The sequence below is a fragment of the Psammomys obesus genome, unplaced genomic scaffold (assembly GCF_907164565.1).
Source record: "Psammomys obesus unplaced genomic scaffold, mPsaObe1.curated_primary_1811, whole genome shotgun sequence".
Lineage (NCBI taxonomy): Eukaryota > Metazoa > Chordata > Mammalia > Rodentia > Muridae > Psammomys > Psammomys obesus.
Window position 1 is genome coordinate 1,387,983 of NW_026591598.1, and position 18,348 is coordinate 1,406,330.

The 18,348-nt window shown below is 39.5% G+C and overlaps 1 protein-coding gene across 5 annotated transcripts in view; it reads left to right on the forward strand.

The window, feature by feature from the left end:
• Positions 1-18,348, forward strand: part of Scmh1 (Scm polycomb group protein homolog 1) — a 96,948-nt gene that overhangs the window by 45,665 nt on the left and 32,935 nt on the right. For all 5 annotated transcript variants that reach the window (XM_055611290.1, XM_055611289.1, XM_055611294.1 and 2 more), the window contains one exon: positions 876-1,119. In XM_055611290.1, the coding sequence (XP_055467265.1) occupies positions 876-1,119 (244 nt within the window). The remainder of the gene's footprint in view (positions 1-875; positions 1,120-18,348) is intronic.

Genomic DNA, 18,348 nt, shown 5'->3' on the forward strand with positions numbered 1-18,348 from the left:
TCTCTGATGAAGATGGCAGCTGCTTTGCTCTGAGGGCCTCTTTCGACAAAACAACAAAACTGGAAAACCTACAATCAGTCGGAATACTTCCTGTATATCACTCAGGAATTATAAATAAACCAGGAAAAAATTCATATATCAACAGTATTGCCGGTCAACTTTTAAAGCATCATTCATTCCTACTTTATAGAAATGAATTGCTTGATAATACAATTTTTTTAAATACCATTCATGATATCCATTCGTGGAACATTAATATACCTAGAACAAATGTTAGTAAGTAGCATGAGGGGCTGTTAAGATAGGTCAGTGGGTGTAGGGTGCTCACTGCCAAGCCTGACAACCCGATTCTATCCTTGGGACCCACATGGTAGAAGGAGTCAACTCCCATAATTTGGGCTTTAACTACATGTATGCCATAGCACATACCTCCACATACCCACACACTAAATAAATAAATGTAACAAAAAATTTAAAGCATGATATATTTATAGAGGAGATTTAAATTTTGTATAAAGGAGAAATCTGTATTAAAGAAGTTTTAAATGGGAAAAGGTGATCATGTGCATAGATAAGGTTTAATGTTGTCAGTAATAAAGGTTATTTCTTCCTAAATCAATCTATAAATGCATTAGAGTTCCAGTCAGGATCCAAAAATGGTTTTTCTGTCTAACTTGAAAAGCTGATTAATTCATTTGGAAGATGAAGAAAAAAGGACAACTCAAAATAATGCTGAAGAACGACAAAGTGGAGGGCACTTCTCACTAGTGTCATTTACTAGGAGAAGAGAACAGAGTGGACTGTGAATTTATTGAAAGTTTAATCTATGTAGCTACCTCACAGATTAGAGGCTGATATTTCTGTTTCTCATCTAGGAGCCACCATCACCTTCCCACAACTTCTTCAAAATGGGGATGAAGTTAGAAGCTGTAGACAGAAAGAACCCGCATTTCATTTGCCCAGCCACTATTGGAGAAGTTCGGGGCTCAGAGGTGCTTGTCACTTTTGATGGGTGGCGAGGAGCATTTGACTACTGGTGCCGCTTTGACTCCCGGGATATCTTTCCTGTGGGCTGGTGTTCTTTGACTGGAGATAACCTGCAGCCACCTGGCACCAAAGGTAAAGAGCTACCCTTAGTCCCCTGAAACCAGAGTTCAGATGGTGAGAGAAATCCCCCAGGTCTGTTGTGCTCAATATGTCTTTACTAGCAAGCTTCCTTGTAAGCAAGGGAAGAATTAGGGCTGGCTCCTTACGTACAAACAAGGGCTTCTGGGATGTTTCACTAGCAGTTCAGAATAGGATCAGATGAAGCCAGACATGAAATTTGGGATAAAGTAGAAATTCTTTATTCTAAATATCCCAATTTATTCTCAGGCAACTCTGGCTTTTGCCCTAACCCATTTTAAAGTTTGTCATTCTCAAGACAAATGTTTCCTTCAAGCCTTGGAAATTGTGTAATGAGCTGGGAAACACTGTTGATGAGCATGTAAGAAATACGTAACAGAATGGACAAAGTAGAGCTGTAGCATTGCCCATCACCAGCAGTTAATTCACCTATCTAAATCTCAAATTTCCATGTATAAAAGAACACCTACTTCAAAAATTCTTGAAAGAAATAAATGAAATAATGTGGACAAAATGCCCATGTGTGAAAAATAGCAAGCTCCAAGACAATTTCTATTGTATTTCTGTGGCTATTATTATAGCTATGTGCTATATTTACTATTACTATGCTATACATGTTATACTAGATTATAATTGTATTACATCAGCATATTATAATACCATAAAATTAAACACTACAAATGGGGGAGTATAGTATCACTTCGTACTAAATGAAACATAAACAATACTTCTAATATTGATAGTGGAGATCATCTGTTAATCCCACAGATGTGAGGAAGAAGACCACTCACCCGTATCATGGCCAGCCAAATTAGTTAAAGTGAGCTTTTTTTTTTTTTTCACTCTTGTACACAATGTTGTCTCTCCTTAAAGACAGGTTTCAAGAGATCAGCATCGAGGCTGGAGAGATGGCTCAGTGGTTAAGAACACTGCCTGCTCTTCCAGAAGACTCAGGTGCAATTCCCAGCACCCACATGGCAGCTCACAACTGTCTGTAACTTCAGTTCCAGGTGATCTGTCATCCTCATACCAATGCACATAAAATAAAATTAAATAAGTTATGTTTTTAAAAGATATCAGCATTGGACAAGGGTGAGATAAGAGTTTTTATAGTTGAGGAGTAGGGTGTTTCCAAATGGAGGATTTGGTAGGCAAATAGGAAAGGGTTACAAAAGCAGAACATAGACATAACAAGTTGATCATAATAACCTCCTGAAACAAAGGCATGGTCACAAGGTGATCATAATAACCTCTGAAACAAAGGCACACTTTCCATTTCCTGGAATAGACAGAGTACAGAACCATTTGTAGTTGAGGTTACAGGTGGAGCATAGCCCTATTCTTGAGAAACAAAGATTTAATCATAAACAGGAATGAATCTACTGTGTCTTTTCTATAAGATGGCTTTCAAGCTCAAGATGGAAGTAGGCTGATTTATCACATTCAAGAGATTTTTGAGATACTCTTAGTAGCAAAAATAATAACCTCTCTATCTTAAGTCTAAAGCATACCAGTGAATCTGAAAGAATGGAAAATTACCCTGTTGTTTCAGAATTTCTTTTCTAAACATTAATAGAATGCATCCATTAATTAACTGAATATTTATTGAATGTCTAACTAAGCCAAGCTGAGAATTTATTGTGATACAAATAGAATCTTCTACTTTTATGGCACCTCTATTCTAGTCTGTGAGACAGATGTAAGTATTTGTAATAAATCAGGGAATAAGGTCATTTTAGTGGCTAGAGATATATCATAAGTTCAGTGGTAGAATATGTGCCATCGCGTGAGTGAGGTCCTGGCTTCAATCGTCAACACATACAAAGAAGGTCACATTTTAATGAATATTTTGAAAAATTGTAACATAAATATGCATCCTTGGTACTATTACTGTCATCAAAATAATGACTGTGTCTGTCATCCCCCCAGAGTTCATTTTTGGAGGGGATCTTCTGTACTGAGAATTTCCTTTCAGGAAAATTTGTGAAATTTTAAATTGAAACCTAGGAGTTAAGAAGCAGCCATTTAGGGAAAGGGAATACAAGCACCAGACAGAGCCGCGACACAGCGCCGCTAATAACATGCACGAGCAAAGTGAAGGTGCTCTTAGTGGCTTATATAGGCTGCAGAGGGAGGTGGTGTGCAGAGGGGCTGTAGGGGCAGGCGGTGGCCTGATTGTGTGGCCTTATGAGCAGAGTGGCAGTTTGGGGCTTTGCTCTAAATCATCAGGGAACTACATAGGAATGCCGATGCTTTCAAATTGTTGTCTAAAAATATGCTGGGTTATAGTCATGCCTGCTCTGATACATGAGCCTGGCCACAGCTCAGACGTGCCTACCAGGAGTGAGGAGATTTGATTTACTGTTGGAAATTACTTTCTAAAACATAAAAGAACGCTTATAGTTCAGCAATAGAAAAGGTAAATAACCCTATTTTAAAATAGGCAAGATGTCCATTAAAAATGAAATGATAAAAGAAATACATATGTAAAATATTGGGTAGGTTGTAAAATATTTGTAGGTTGGAGATTAGGAAAAGTTCTGTGGGGAGGGATTAAGGGAAACACGGCAATAATGTCATACTTGCAGCAAGTAAGCAGAAGGTGTGACTATGAGGGGCAAGAAAACCAGCAAAAGGGGATGTAGGAGTGCTATGGGGGAAAGGGAATAACTAAGAAAGTATAATCATATACACGCATGCAAATGCCATACTGAAACCCGTTACTTTGTATACTAACATAAAAAGGCAAATTATTTTGGTAGATATTTCTCCAGAGAATATATAAAAACAGCCAATAAAGCCTTGGAAAGATGGTCAGCATCATTCATCATTTGGGAAATGCTAATCACAGTGCAATACCACTGTACACCCACCATGTAGCTGAGACCAAAACATAGTCATCTGTGTGGGAGAAGATGTAGAGCAGCTAGACTCTTCATACATTGCTGGTAAGGTTGTAAAGTGATGCAGACACATTAGGAAACAGTTTGCAAGTTACAATGGATGGATGTAGTCACTATATGACCCAGAATTTCCACTCAGGAATATGCTCTCCAAAATACAGAAAACATATCCCTATAAAACATGAGTGTCTTAGCAGCACTGTTTGGTATAGCCCAAACGTTGAAACAGCTTTAATGTTCATCAGCCAAGGAACACATAAATAAAATTCAGTATATCTACTTAATAAAATATTACTTGGCAACAAAAAAGGAATGAATTGCTGATTATACTACAACAGAGCTATACCAATTGTGTTAAGTGAGATGAGATGAGAATGGCTTGGTTTTAGTTAGTGATGCTGAGGTAGCGGGATCTTGGAGCAAGGTAAGAAAAAACATGCTTTTTACTCTCAGTGTGACTCTTTTATATGCTGCAAGAAACATGTCTTGGATCAGAGTAAGAAATTTATTGCCATTCCTGACTTGCCTGCAAGGGTCTGCACAGCAGCAAATGCCTTGGAACTGATGGTGGAATCATTTTTGTTTACTTAAGGCTAAAACCAGAAAAGCTCTGTTCTCCAGGTTTTATTCAGAAGTAGGATAGACTGATTTCATACTTTCTTGTCTAGAAAGTTCTGTTCTGTTACTGGAAAATCTTAGACCAGTGAGGCCACTGAGCCAAAAGAGCTTAGAGGTTGTATCTAGCCTCTGCTAGCCACACATCCCTTTCTGACTGCATCCATGCTGATAAGAAGTGTGACTCACTGTGTGGCTGATGCTTCCAGGGGAGTGGACTGGCTAGTGGCTGCTCTCATGTGGCTTTCAGAAAACCATAGAATTTCAATGATAGGTGGCCAAAAAAGAGCAGGCTCAGAGGACAGATACCCTCTTCCACAACATTTCCAGGAATTCCTCTTTCCCTCAGTAACACTTCTGTCCCCCACCCCCTCCTGCATTAGTAGGTCCCAAAGTGAGAGGTTTAGCAAGCTTCCAGCCCTGACTAGGAAGCAAGTGACACAATGTGGAAGGAATGTGATTATGCAATCCATTTCACAAAACAAGATGTTTCTGTATATAAGCCTGTTCCCTTTCTGATTATAACGTCTCCTCCATCTTTCCTACCTTCTGGTCATTAGTATGCAACGATTAAAAATTCAAAGTAAAATAGGAATGTTTCTTGCTGTGGTACGAAAAAGTAATGTTTACTTAATGTTCTTTCACACATATTGTTTCATTTTATTTTCTGTGTAACTCTAAATTAGGCACAGTTATTTTCAGATATATTTTACTTCTGAGAAAACTGAAGCTTAAAGTGACTTGATATGTGGTGTATGAGTCCACAGGGAGAGGCAGCTAGCAGGCCAGTACACTGAGCACACTGCCCTGATACATCATCCCCACACGTTACCGCAGCCTCTAATTCCCCTTCACGGGCCTGTACTTTTCAAAGCTTCATTTGAGATCATGGATTTGAGCTTCCAGGTCCTGGTAAGAATTAGGAAAGAGAGTATTTATGCTAACAGACCTCTAAAGTAGGTTCTAGGCTCAGTGAGAGCACATGGCTATTTTGTCTTTAAGCAAATACTTCTGAATGTGAGAGGGTTAACTAGGATATTGAAGAGCCTTAGTCTCTAGAAGTCCCATGTATTAATATTCTTGGGAACAGATAACAAATGACTCATGACTTTGTCTCCTACTTGATTCCAGACAGTAAGCTCCCCTACTACTCAGCTCTGTCTATGTAAACAGAATTGTATATGCTGTTCAGTCTCTCTTTCTCTCCTTTACTAAGCCAGGCATATGCCTGTTAGTTCCTAAACTCATGGCAGCAGCTACCAAGTAGCCAGCTAATTCAGGATTCTTGGCCATAAAAAGCAAAAGCTTTTATTTATTTCTTTAGCTTATCATTTTTAAGTGGCACAGAACTAAAATAGTGCATGCTTAATTTTTAAATGTAAAAAGGAAAGGAAAGAATTCATCATACCTGGCATACTGTGATGCTGATCAGACCTTCAGTTATCATAAGTCATTTAACATCCCCTTGCTTTGATTTGATACCAGTTTCAATGTAGATTAGCTTCCTAAGTACTTTTATAAGAGAAAGAAGGCAGATACATTCTACATCATCTTCATGCTTTTATTTAAAATCAATAGATTGCTATACTGGGTTACACCACACATTGTTACGTCAATTGGACTATCTGCTCAAGTCCACGTCCAGTGGAGATACCACCCCTGAGCGTACCTGCCGACATGCGTGGTGAGCCAGGCTTCTTCTGTTCATATTTCAGAGCCCATTCCTAATGACACACTTCCTCCAACAAGACCACACATAATCCTTGCAGTAGTACTGCTGCCTGATGAGTAAGCATTCAAGTATATGAGCCTGTGGGGTCATTCTTTTCAAACCATCACACAATGCTACAATCACTCACATATTCTAAAACACAAAGGGAGTTGGTTAAAATATAATCCTAGACTACAGATGGGAAAGACTAGAGATAAGATCAGCACAGCTAAGGCCAACTTCTGGCCATGACTGTCGTTATTAGCTAGGTTAAGGGGACCCTGCCTTTAGACGTCACAGTTTTAAGAGAAGGGAGACCAGTGGTAACTTTATAGGACAAGTGTGCCAAAGGACCCTCTTACCTAGGTAAGAGGACTGAAGGTTGAAGATCACGAAACTTCCAGATTAAGGAACAACTAAGCTAAAACCTGAAGAATTAAACAGTAGAAACGGAATTCTAGCTAGCAGTGGAAACAGAAGAGTTAGAGGCCCAGAATTTTGTTGTTGGTGGTGGTTTTTATTTTACTTTATTTTTTAAGTGTTTAGGTATTTTGTCTCCATGTATGTCTATGCACCATGTGTATGCTTCATGCCAGTACGGACTGGAAGACAGCATCAGATCTTAGGAACTGTTATTATAGTGTCCATGTAGATGCTGGGAAGTGAACCTGGGTCCTGTAGAAGAGCAGCCAGTCCTCTTAACTGCTAAGCTATCTCTCCAGCTCCAGTGGTGGCTTTTTAAGACAGGGTCTCACTTTGCAGCCCCAGTTGGCCTAGAACCCACTGTGTCATCCAGGGTAGTCCAGAAATTACAACCATTTTCTTGCTACCTGTAAGTAAGCATTACAGACATATACCACTCCACCTGGCTTCTAGGGTTTAAAACAATAAAATAAAGAAAGTTGAAAACGGGGGAAAAAATTGAGTGTCTAGATTGTAAGAAGAGGAACAGAGATGAGACAAAAGAGGAAAGCACATGAAACGTAAAGCTTCCCATAGTGGCCATTTGACAGTCCTCGTCTTTACTGCATAAGCTTGGTAGACTGTTGAATGGTTGTAAGTGGCAAAATTCAGGTCAGGTTTGTTTTCAGAAGAACCATCTTGGTAGCCCAAGGATGGACGGTGTTCAGAGCTGACGGCATCAACTAGCAGTCCTCTAAAGTTGCTAGTATCCGGTTGACAGAGGAGAAACAGTTCAGCAAGAAAGAAAGAAGACTGGAGCCGTATCTGTCTTTGTTAAGGATGCTAAGATGTAAGGGAGAAAGTAATGGTGTAGTTATTTTCACACTTATTTTAAGAGTAGTTTATTTATGTTTATTTAAGAAACTATTCCTATAAACTGAAATCATTGTAAGTTTTCAGTATCGGCATTAATGAAGAGCTAAAATTCTTTTTCATCTCAAGAAATGTAGGTTTTTTAAAAAACATAAATCTGTGTTAAGTAGAACTAGTTTATTAATTGTATCTTTATATCCCTAGTACATGTCAAACTGTAGTTATTCAATAATTTTGTTGGGTGAGATAGATTATACTACTGTATAATCTCGTTACCCATATGTGATGTCATTATTCTGAAGTTATTCACTGGATTATAAAAATGGCAATACTAATATTTACTAAAGTTGTGTGAGCAGATTAAAAGCCATTTTAACTAGTGTTCTTTCTAATTTGGAAAGTTGGTGGACAGCATTAAAAATGGCAACACCACCTCCATGTTTATAAATACTTGTACACCTCTATACCTGGACCACATCTTGCTTCTGCTCAGCTTCCATTTCTAAATAAGCTACAAGACACAATCTTTTCAGGAAACTTCTGATAGCTAGGATGCCCCTCTGGGTCTCTTGGCATTCAGTAGCCACGCCAAAAAGAAAAAGAAAGGTATGTGAATCTTGGTTAATAAGTAAAGTTATTTGCTCTTTTTCTCTTTTCCCCTCACCTTTTTTAGTCCTGACATATCATGGATAATAAATTAGTTGTCTTCATCATTTTCCTGAACTAATGTACTATTTCCTCCTTCAATTTATACCAAACACACAGTATGTTATTATTCCAGCTTTGGTCTTGTAATCTCATCAAGATTTGTTCATCTATCTCCCTAACTTGTGCAGAGCATCTCCTGTTAGCAATGTGAGGCTCAGTGGAGGGTGTAGAGAAGGTCTAAGGGTAGATTGCAATTCAAAATAGAAAGGTGGGTTTGTAGATGCAAAACAGCATAATAAATGGCATACTATGTGATAGTTATATCTACATTTAAATGCCCAACACAAAGAAAAGGGAATCACATATTCAGTTTTCAGCAGAAAAAAAAAATATATTATTTTTGTGATCTGAGATTTGTGCAATGAGCCACTGTTCCATAAGTAATCCTCTCCTGATTGCATATTTATGGGCACAAATAACAAGTAGAAATATGGGGGAAATGAGATATAGTACTCACTGTATTATGAAGCACAGGACCTGGGTTTTTCCACTGATTCTAATTATATCTGCTCAGATGACCAAAATATCTTGCTCTGTGCCTTTCTTCTAAGTACTTAAGATGCCCCTCAGTGTTGGCAGTCACCAGCTTCTCCCCTTGCTAATGCCCAGGATGCTTGAGAATGGTAGCAGGTTTGAGTATGTCTTACTATCTTTCAAGTTCCTGGAAACAGTAAGATGTGATGTAAGCAGTTCACAGAGTTGATCAACTCTGCTGCTTTCTTGGAAATACATAGAACCCATGGAGGCTTGATTGACAGGCTCTTATTGTATCACAGATCAACATCCGTAATACTGAGTTATAACCCTGCTACTTTTTAATTTTTTATTTCATTAAATTTTTCATATATGTATGTAGTGTTTATTGATCCTATCACTCCTCACTTCTCCCCTCCAACTCTTCCAAGGACCCCCAGTCATCTCTGTCCCCCAGATTCATGTCCTATTTATTTGTTTGTTGGTTACCTGTTTAACCCACAGAGTCCAGCCGTACTGTGTTTATATGCATGAGCATGGTTCACCCACTGCTGCATAGGGAATCTATTAGTAGCCACACTCCTGATGGAAAAAATGACTCTTCCTAGTAGCCATCAGGTGAGGGGAGGGGAGGAGACCCTCTCCCTGCTCTCTGCTGAAATTTTTAACTGGGTTGACTTTGTGCAGGTTTTGTGTAGGTGACCACAGCAGCTATAAGTTCATTAGTTCAACAACCACATCATGTCCAAGAGTCAGCATTTTACAGCACTCCCCCCATCCTCTGCATCCTCTGGCTTCCACTTTCTTTCCAGCCCCTCTTTGGAGATGTTTCCTGAGCTCTGGGGAGCGACACAACCATCCGACCCAGGCTTAGGACTCAGAGTCTCTTGCTCTCAGTGCTTAGACAACCCCACACTCAAATAAATTAGTCCTAAGAACCCCCCTAGGTGATCTGGGGGAAAAGATTATAGTTACAAATGAGTATTTCTAGATTTTAATAATGACTGATGGGGAAAATGTAAACATTTGTATTTATCAAGAACACAAGAACTTAGCAAACTCTTAAACAAAGCAATGACAAGCAAGAGGTTATAAGGAAAGTATGATAAGAAGGAAAGAGTTGGAGTTGATTGTGACAATTAAAACTCATTGTCTTGACGTTGAAGATAGCTCCATGGTAGAACATTTGCTTAGCGCAGAAAAGGTCTTGGGATGGGGTCCCTTAGTGCCACATTTAAAAAATGTTTCTTAAGCTCAGGAAAGCTGAAATGTGTTTATATGTCTCTCACTGATTAACAGATACTTCATCACAGTGTTCTGTCATGGTACCTCTCAGAGTAGCCTAGATGGACTTGGCCAGCAGACCACTAAATGTCTTTCTGGGTTACTCTTTTTACTTACAATTTTGGTCATCAAAGTCTGTCATACCTTTGAGTTTTGGTAGCTTGAGGCTTTTGAAGTTGACTTGTGACCCCATCATGTATGATTTTAGTTATCTTTCTACTTCTCCACTTAGAAGGCTCTGGGAAAATGTGTTGTCTTTGGTCCTCTCCCCAGGCTACAGAGATGACAGTCAGCAGTATAAAAAGGAGTATGACATGGAGTTCTAAGGGTTAGCTACCTGGAAGCAGTGGGCAGCCCGGCTTTATTAGGAAAACTTAAAGTTCAGAGTATGAGAGTTTCAACCTTGGAATAAGCCCTGCTGCTAACACAGAGCAGAGCCCAGCCAAGCTGGGCTAAACTAATAGAGAACATATCTTCTAAATGTTTATTCCCAGGGTGATGAGAGATAATTCTAGGCCAGACAGCTTCTCCCAATTTCAGTTGTTCCAATTTCACACAGGCACATGCACACACACACACACTTTGTGTTACATTTTATTTATCTGTTTCTAATTCCATATGCTCTGTTGTTGCTGTAGAGAAGATAACTTTTTCTTTGGAACATCTATGATTGCTAACTAAGGATTATTTAGAAAAATGTAGAAATAGTGGTATCCTAAAATCATTTATTATTGTATAGAGACATGTTTAACTCCTTACCTTCCTTCAGATTTATATTCCATTGTTTTTTAAGTAATTATATATTAAACATATTTAGGCATCTTTTCTATGTATAATATTAGGCCTTAAGTTAGGGTCACAAAAATACAAGACTGTCAAAGAAATAGAATAGTTTTAAGAACTTTGACAGCATACAGACCAAATACTCTTATTTTTAAAATGTATCTTTCATGTTTAACCAAGAATCTTTCCATTGAAAACAGTATCCACGTCATTTTGCCTGCTTCCATCATATTTTTGTATGGGGGAAAAAATCCAAGAATCTAAGAGGTCAGCATTATACAGCATACAGATACACTGCTTCTAACTACAGTTATTGCAAACCAGAAGGAAATGGGTTGGGTTTTTTTTGTTGGTGTTGCCAATTTTCTACTATTATTATACAGATGAAGGATGCTTTTGTTCAGAAACAGGCTTTATCTGGAACTGTGACTGTAGAGTTGAAAAGTATTCCCTAAGGAAGACAGTACGTGTAATCTGTCCAAAGCCTATGCCTAATGCTTTGGCAACTGCATGTAGTGTAGATTTACCTCTGTTATGAGTTTATAGTCTACTAAGGACATTAAAAACAAAGAACTGAAAAAGCAATCAATATACTGCAAAACTCTCAAGTCAAATACTGTATAATCATGGAAAGTTTCACTAAAAGGTATCAGCTGAGCAGATATATTGATCCTTTTTGTGTAATAAGATTTTTCCTGGCGAGATATAACTCACAGGTCTACTCCAAATCGGGAGCCCACAACAGACCACAGTACATATACCACAAAGTCCAACTTGGTGAATCAGTGGGTTTTATTGGAGTTGTTTACAGAAATGTGGGTGAGGGGCTACTGACCAGGAGTAGAAGTGATTCAAAGACAGCAGCATACCCACAGCCCACCCCAGTTTGAGCGGCAGCTCAGCCCTGGAGACACTGCACAGACTGCAGGCAGCTAAAAGGTTGGAGAGTATCCTTTCCAAGTGACTCAGTTGGTCTAACCCTCTTCCAGGCAGCTGGTCTAGTCTCAGAGTCTTCTTCGCAATTTGGTTTCCTGAGCATCTCCTCTGAGAGTGACTATTGGCTGTCTATTGTTTATTCTGGGAGGGAGGAGTCTGGTGAACCTGGTAGTTTCAGAGACTTCCCGAAGCTATTTGAATTGTTTAGCTCCCTGCATAAAAAGTTTCCCAGCAAGGTGAAATGTTTCAGTCTCTTAGGAAACTGTTGTACAACAATACTTTGGAAAAATAAATGCAATTTTCATGAAATATGTTAACATTTTTGTTAATTTCAAGCTGATTTACTTGGTACACCATTTCACTTTAGATCTTTGCATATCTTTGTCAGTAAGGTATGTTTCTGCAGACAAGAGTTTGGATCTTGTTTTTAATTCAATCAGCTAGCCTCTTGAATCTTTTAATTGAAGAATTTAGACATTTAAGGTTATTGTTGGAAGGTATTCACAGATTCCTGTAATTTTGTTGGTTCGAATAATGTTTGTCCTTCTCTTTCTTCTCTTCTCATCTTAGAAGTTTTCTGGTTAACTGAGGAAGCCATGTTCAATTTTTTTTCCTACTTCTCATATGTTCATCTGTTTCTAGTGATATTCTTAATACTATTGAATTTTCAAAATAAAAATTCTACTGTAGCAGAAAATTTGCAAGATAAATACAAAGACATTTCCCATAGTTTTAACAGATTCCCCTCAAATTAGTGTTGCATCCCAAGTGCATCATCAGACCCTCAATATATAATGCATATTTTTTTCTTTATATCTCTTTCATCACTGCATATAATAACTTTAATGATTTCATTCAGGCTATGTCTACCAGGCTTCTTTACCACAGAGTTGTTTTTCCCCTTAATTGTCTTGTAAGAAAATACTTAAGAGGTTATAAATGTCTTGCTTTTTTTTCCTCTTTTTTTTTCTTAATTTTTTTAGTTAACATACAAAATAGTAGGTTCTGTTATACTTTCATTTCATGTCTAATATATTATTGTACTTTAAATATAAGTTTAAATCTAAATGTCACATTTGAAAAAGAACATTAAAATATTTGTCCTTCCCCAAGCATCTAATTTTTAATCAAATTTTCACACTATAGTTTCAGCATCTCTGATTTTCTCATTTTACATGTAGTTACTCACGGAAATGATCCCCCCAAGAAAGTTATTGATGACCATGCTGATTAATCCAATTAAAGTCTTTGGTCCTTTTATTAATGGCTAGACCAAGAGCAGGCTCATACCTCTGAAAGTTCTCATGGTGCCCAAGCTCAGAGGTATAGCATTTTAAAAGACAAATCCCCAATTATATCAATGTTCGAAGTGGGCTTAGGGGAAGGACTTAGATGTGGTGGCTGGTAATATCTGCTTTTTTTTTTTTTTTTTTTTTTTAGCTCAGTGGTATTTTCTAGACACTACATAACGTATTTGAGCCATGGTTAAATTCATGGACATCCCAGAAGTATTGCAAAGGTAAATGTGGCTGTTAGGGTAGAAGGCTGAGAAGGGACCAAGCAGGCACACAATAGTTAGGATAAGATAACATTACTTTAGCCATTTCACTTACCTGACTTACGAAATAAGAAAGAGTTTCTCTTCTCCCTATTTAGTTAGTTATTTAGTTACATTTGTGTGAACTCATGGATTTTTACTATATTTAATTAGTTATAGTTTGTAACAGACCGCCTGCCATTTGATAAGTGAAAGCCCCTTGTGATATACTCATGTGTTCTTGGAGCATGACCCCATCCTTCTTCCAACAATCTCATTACTTTCTAATTAAGATGTCAGGACACCTTGTACCTTCCACACCCACCAAATTGTTACTCAAAATTCTACAAGTCTTCTTGAGACTATTCCTCTAGAGGCACACTGGGTTGGTTTTGTTTTTTTCCAGTGACAGCTTAAATACCATTTACTACATTCTCAGAAATTAAATGGTCAAGTTAATTAGCACATAAATTGCTGGTCTCAGGGCCTTCATGAGAAGGTATGATGTTGAGAGCAGTTCTTGCTGTTGGCAGGAGTAGGAGGTACGGTGCCTCAGCAGTCAGGAGCAAAGAGATGAATGCTGGTGTTCACTGGCTCTCTCCCTTTTCTTCAGAGAAATATTTCTTTCTTCTAAGCTGCATGACAGAGTACTAAAGACTAGAGCTATGTTCAGCTCTACCCCTTTAACTTTGATGTAGCTTGCTCTTCTCATGTTAGTGGAGGTACTGTCCGTCTTCACACAATTATCATGAAGGCCAGTGAAACCACAAGTGTCTAAGAACTTAGGTATTGTTGATTAAGGGTTTAAGTCTTCACCTTAGTAGCATCAAAATGTGTTAGATTATATTTATCTCCATCATCCTTCTCTGAAATAAGATAATCATTAAAGTCGTTAGCCATTTACATCAAGAAAAGTGAGACAAGATTGTGTTTAAATGACAAGTTCAAGGTCACATCATAAGGGACAGAACTAAAATTAGATTCCTGGTCCCTTGATATCTTTTTTTTTTTTCTTTCCAAGTAGGATAATTAAGTTAAAGCGTGGTAAGACAGGCTGGGACTTTCTAATGGGAAACACTTCCAGCTCTTCCCTAAGGACAGCCTCTTCAAACCCAGTTATTAAGATGCTGTTAAATTGGCCTGAAGTCTCATCTCAGAGTTGCTCAAACAAGACATGCATAACCTGATTTTTAAGAACTAAATGCCGAGTATAACTGTTTGGTTTCTTCTGTCTAGATCGTTCAGTCCAGTAAAGGCAACTTCCTTCCCAATTCATAGTTGTACACTACTCTATGCATAGCCTTCAGGTTAAAAGAGAAGCAAAACTGTTAGAACAGCAGAAAAGAGCTGGGTCAGAGGACTGTTTTTCTCTTGTTATCTGGCTTCATTCTACAGACATGTACTAAGTCCCTTCTAAGAACCCTATTTTGTCAGGTAATGGCAGAAACTCCCTACCCAACTTAGTTTCATGGTCTGTCACTATCTTGGGACCCATAATACTCAGATTAAAGTGAAGCCATGTGGCTTTTTTACTTACTCAGGTTAAGGTGGAAAAAAAAAAGAAGAAGAACATTGAACTTAATGAGAGTTAAGTTTTTTCTATGCAAATGTGTTAGAATCAACACAGAATTGTTGCTAAGGGTCTCATTCTGTCAGCCTTAGTAGTATTGATGTGTGCTGAACGTTCTGTGTGTATTTATATTGTGTTCCTTTTCCTGTTGTTGTGATCAACCACCTAACAGAAGTGACTTAAGGACAGGAGGGTTTCCCTTGCCTCACAATTTGAAGGCACAGTATCCATCCTGGCAAGGAAACTGGCAAGAATGTGAGGCTTCATCCTGAGTGAGGTAGCCCAGACCCAGAAAGACACAAATGGTATATACTCACTTATAAGCAGATATTAGCCATACAGTACAGGATAACATACTACAATCCACAGTCCCAAAGAAGCTAAGCAACAAGGAAGACCCTGGAGAGGATACTCAATTCTCATTCCAAAGGGCAAACAGGATAAGCACTGGAAAGTGGTTGAAAAGAGGGAACAGGACAAGAACCTTCCATAGATGTCCTCTGAAAAACTCTACCCAGCAGGGGATCAAAGCAGATGCTGAGACTCACAAACTTTGGGCAGAGTACAGGGAGTCTTATGGAAAAGTGGAGGGATAGAAAGACCCAGAGGGGACAGAAGCTCCACAAGGAGACCAACAGAGCTGACAAATCTGGGCCCAGGGGGACCTGCAGAGACAAATGCACCAACCAAGGACCATGCCTGGAGAAGACCCAGGCCTCCTGCTCAGATATAGCCAATAGGCAACTCAGTCTCCATGTAGATTACCCAGTTCTGACATGGACTCTGTTGCCTGCTCTTTGATCACTTCTCCCAGGCCACCTTGCCAAGCCACAGAGGAAGAGGAGAGGACGCAGGCATAGTCTGTGTCTCAGCTAAGGCCATGTTGATATCTGTGGGCCGTGCTGTCACTGAGGCTATATTGATGTGAATGGCCTGTGCTATCAACTGAGGCTGTGTTGATGTTTGTGGTCTTTGCTGCCACTGAGGGCCATGTTGATGTCTATGCTCCTACTGCAGCTGGAGGTCATGTTGTTATCCATGGTCCATGTTACCACTGAAGGCTAGGTGGATGTCCTTGTTCTGTGCTGCCACCTGAAGCGAAGGGCCAGGCTGCCATTGAGGATCATGATCATATTGGTGTCCATGGCCCATGCTGTCCCAGAGGCCATGTTGAGGTTCTTGTCCCCTGCTGCCACCAATGGTGGCATGATGATGTCCATGATCTGTACTGCGGCAGAGGGCCATGTTGATATCCATAGTCTGTACCGCCAATGGAGACCATGCTGAGGTCAGTGGCACAAGCTGATGCCAGAGAACATGTGGAAGGGACTCCATGGTCTGTGATCCCTTACTTAAAAGACAAGAAAACTGCTTTTGCAGTAGTATCTATGACTGCAGACTCACAGTTGAGAAAGAGGGACATAGAAGGTTTCTCTGACAACCCATACAATCTACCCCACCACCCCAAAAAGTAACAGCCTAGAGGGAAAGCCATTGAAGAGAACTCTTAAAAAAGGTGATACGGTATCTTCAGGACTGGCTGCAATGTCCTAATCTGTAGCCTAGCAAGGCTGCTCCCCCCACCCCCCGAGGGTTGGGAGGAGGTCAAAGAGCCAGTCATTGAGTTCATGTCAGAAATAATCCTTGTTCCCCTTACTAGGGAACCCACTTGCATACTGAGCTACCATGGGCTACATCCGAGCAGGGTTTCTAGGTTATATCAGATGGAAAGGGAGGAGGGCCTCCCCTATCAGTGGACTTGGAAGGGGACAGGGAAGAGATGAGGGAGGGAGGGTGGGATTGGAAGGGAAAGAGGGAGGGGGCTACAGCTGGGATACAGAGGGAATGACCTGTGATTAATATAAAAAATAAAATAAAATAAAATAAAATAAAATAAAATAAAAAGGTGATAAGGATGCTGAAGTATAGCTCTCAATAACTGATAGCTTCTGGCAGGGGTGCGGGTGGGGAAGGACTCAATTTTCTTTATGGGTCAGTGGCTACTGGGAGTTTAACTGTGCTCCAGCGAGTATGTGAACAACACAAATCTAATGACAACTCCTCTTCTTCCTCCTCCTCTTCCTTTTCTTCTTGTGGGAAGGGGGGACACACAGTGGGGAGGGAAGACCTGAGAGGACTGAGAAGTGAGTGTGATTGGGGTACATGATGTGAAATTCCCAAATAATCAGTGAAAATATTATGTTGGGAAAAATACCACTACTATGAGCATTTTTACACATATGTTGATATACATGAGCAAGAACCACCCTGGAGTTTATACCTGTGATTATACTAAATTGCAGGATAAATATATCCTCTGATTTATTCAGTAATGCATATAACGCTTTACCCTAGTGTGACTCAGAAAGCCACACTTGACATCAGATGTTACCATAGTCAGTATACAAGTCATAGTAATTGAGCTAATATCCCTTTTCAAAATATATATTCCCCCAGGCTCTGCACCGAACCATACATTGCATTAACTATATGTCACTTTCACCTTCAGAGCATAGAGTAGTTCCTGTATTTTCCTCTCTGTAACATTGACAAGGCTAGTTGTTTTCTTAACTGAGCCTGTTTTGGTGTGTCTGACCCTCAAGATAATTGATTTGAAGCAGAGATGATGCATATGTGATATTTTTTATTCTTTATTAATTACACTTTATTCACTTTGTATCCCCTCGTATCCCTCCTCCCATCCCAATCCCTCCCTTCCTCCACCCTATGCACACATGCCCCTCCCCAGGTCCACCGATACGGGAGGTCTTCTTTTCCTTCCTTCTGACCCTAGTCAATTAGGTCTCATCAAGAGTGGCTGCATTGTCTTCTTCTGTGGCCTGGTAATGCTGCTTCCCCCTCAGGGGGAGGTAATTAAAGAGCAGGCCAATCAGTTCATGTCAGAGACAGTCCCTGTTCGGAAACAGCCCAGATGCCCCTCAGTGGAGGAATGGATGCACAAATTGTGGTACATCTACACAGTGGAATATTACTCAGCAATAAAAAACAAGGAAATCATGAAATTTACAGGTCAATGGTGGGATCTGGAAAAGATCATCCTGAGTGAGTTGTCCCAGAAGCAGAAAGATGCACACAGTATATACTCACTCATATAGACATATAATATAGGATAAACCTACTAAAATCTGTACACCTAAAGAAACTAATCAAGAAGGAGGACTCTTGCTGAAATGCTCAATTCCTATCCAGAAAGGCAAAGAGGATGGAGAAAAGAGGGAACAAGATAGGAGCCTGACACAGAGGGCCTTTGAAAGGCTCTGCCCTGCAGACTATCAATGCAGATGCATATGTGATATTCTTAGTCCATCACATTAGAAGACACTGGTTGTGTTCCAGGTGGGGTGATAGGAGCTTACTAGGTTGAGGTGCTGCTTCCCCACTTTCCTGGGACTTCATCCTCATTGCT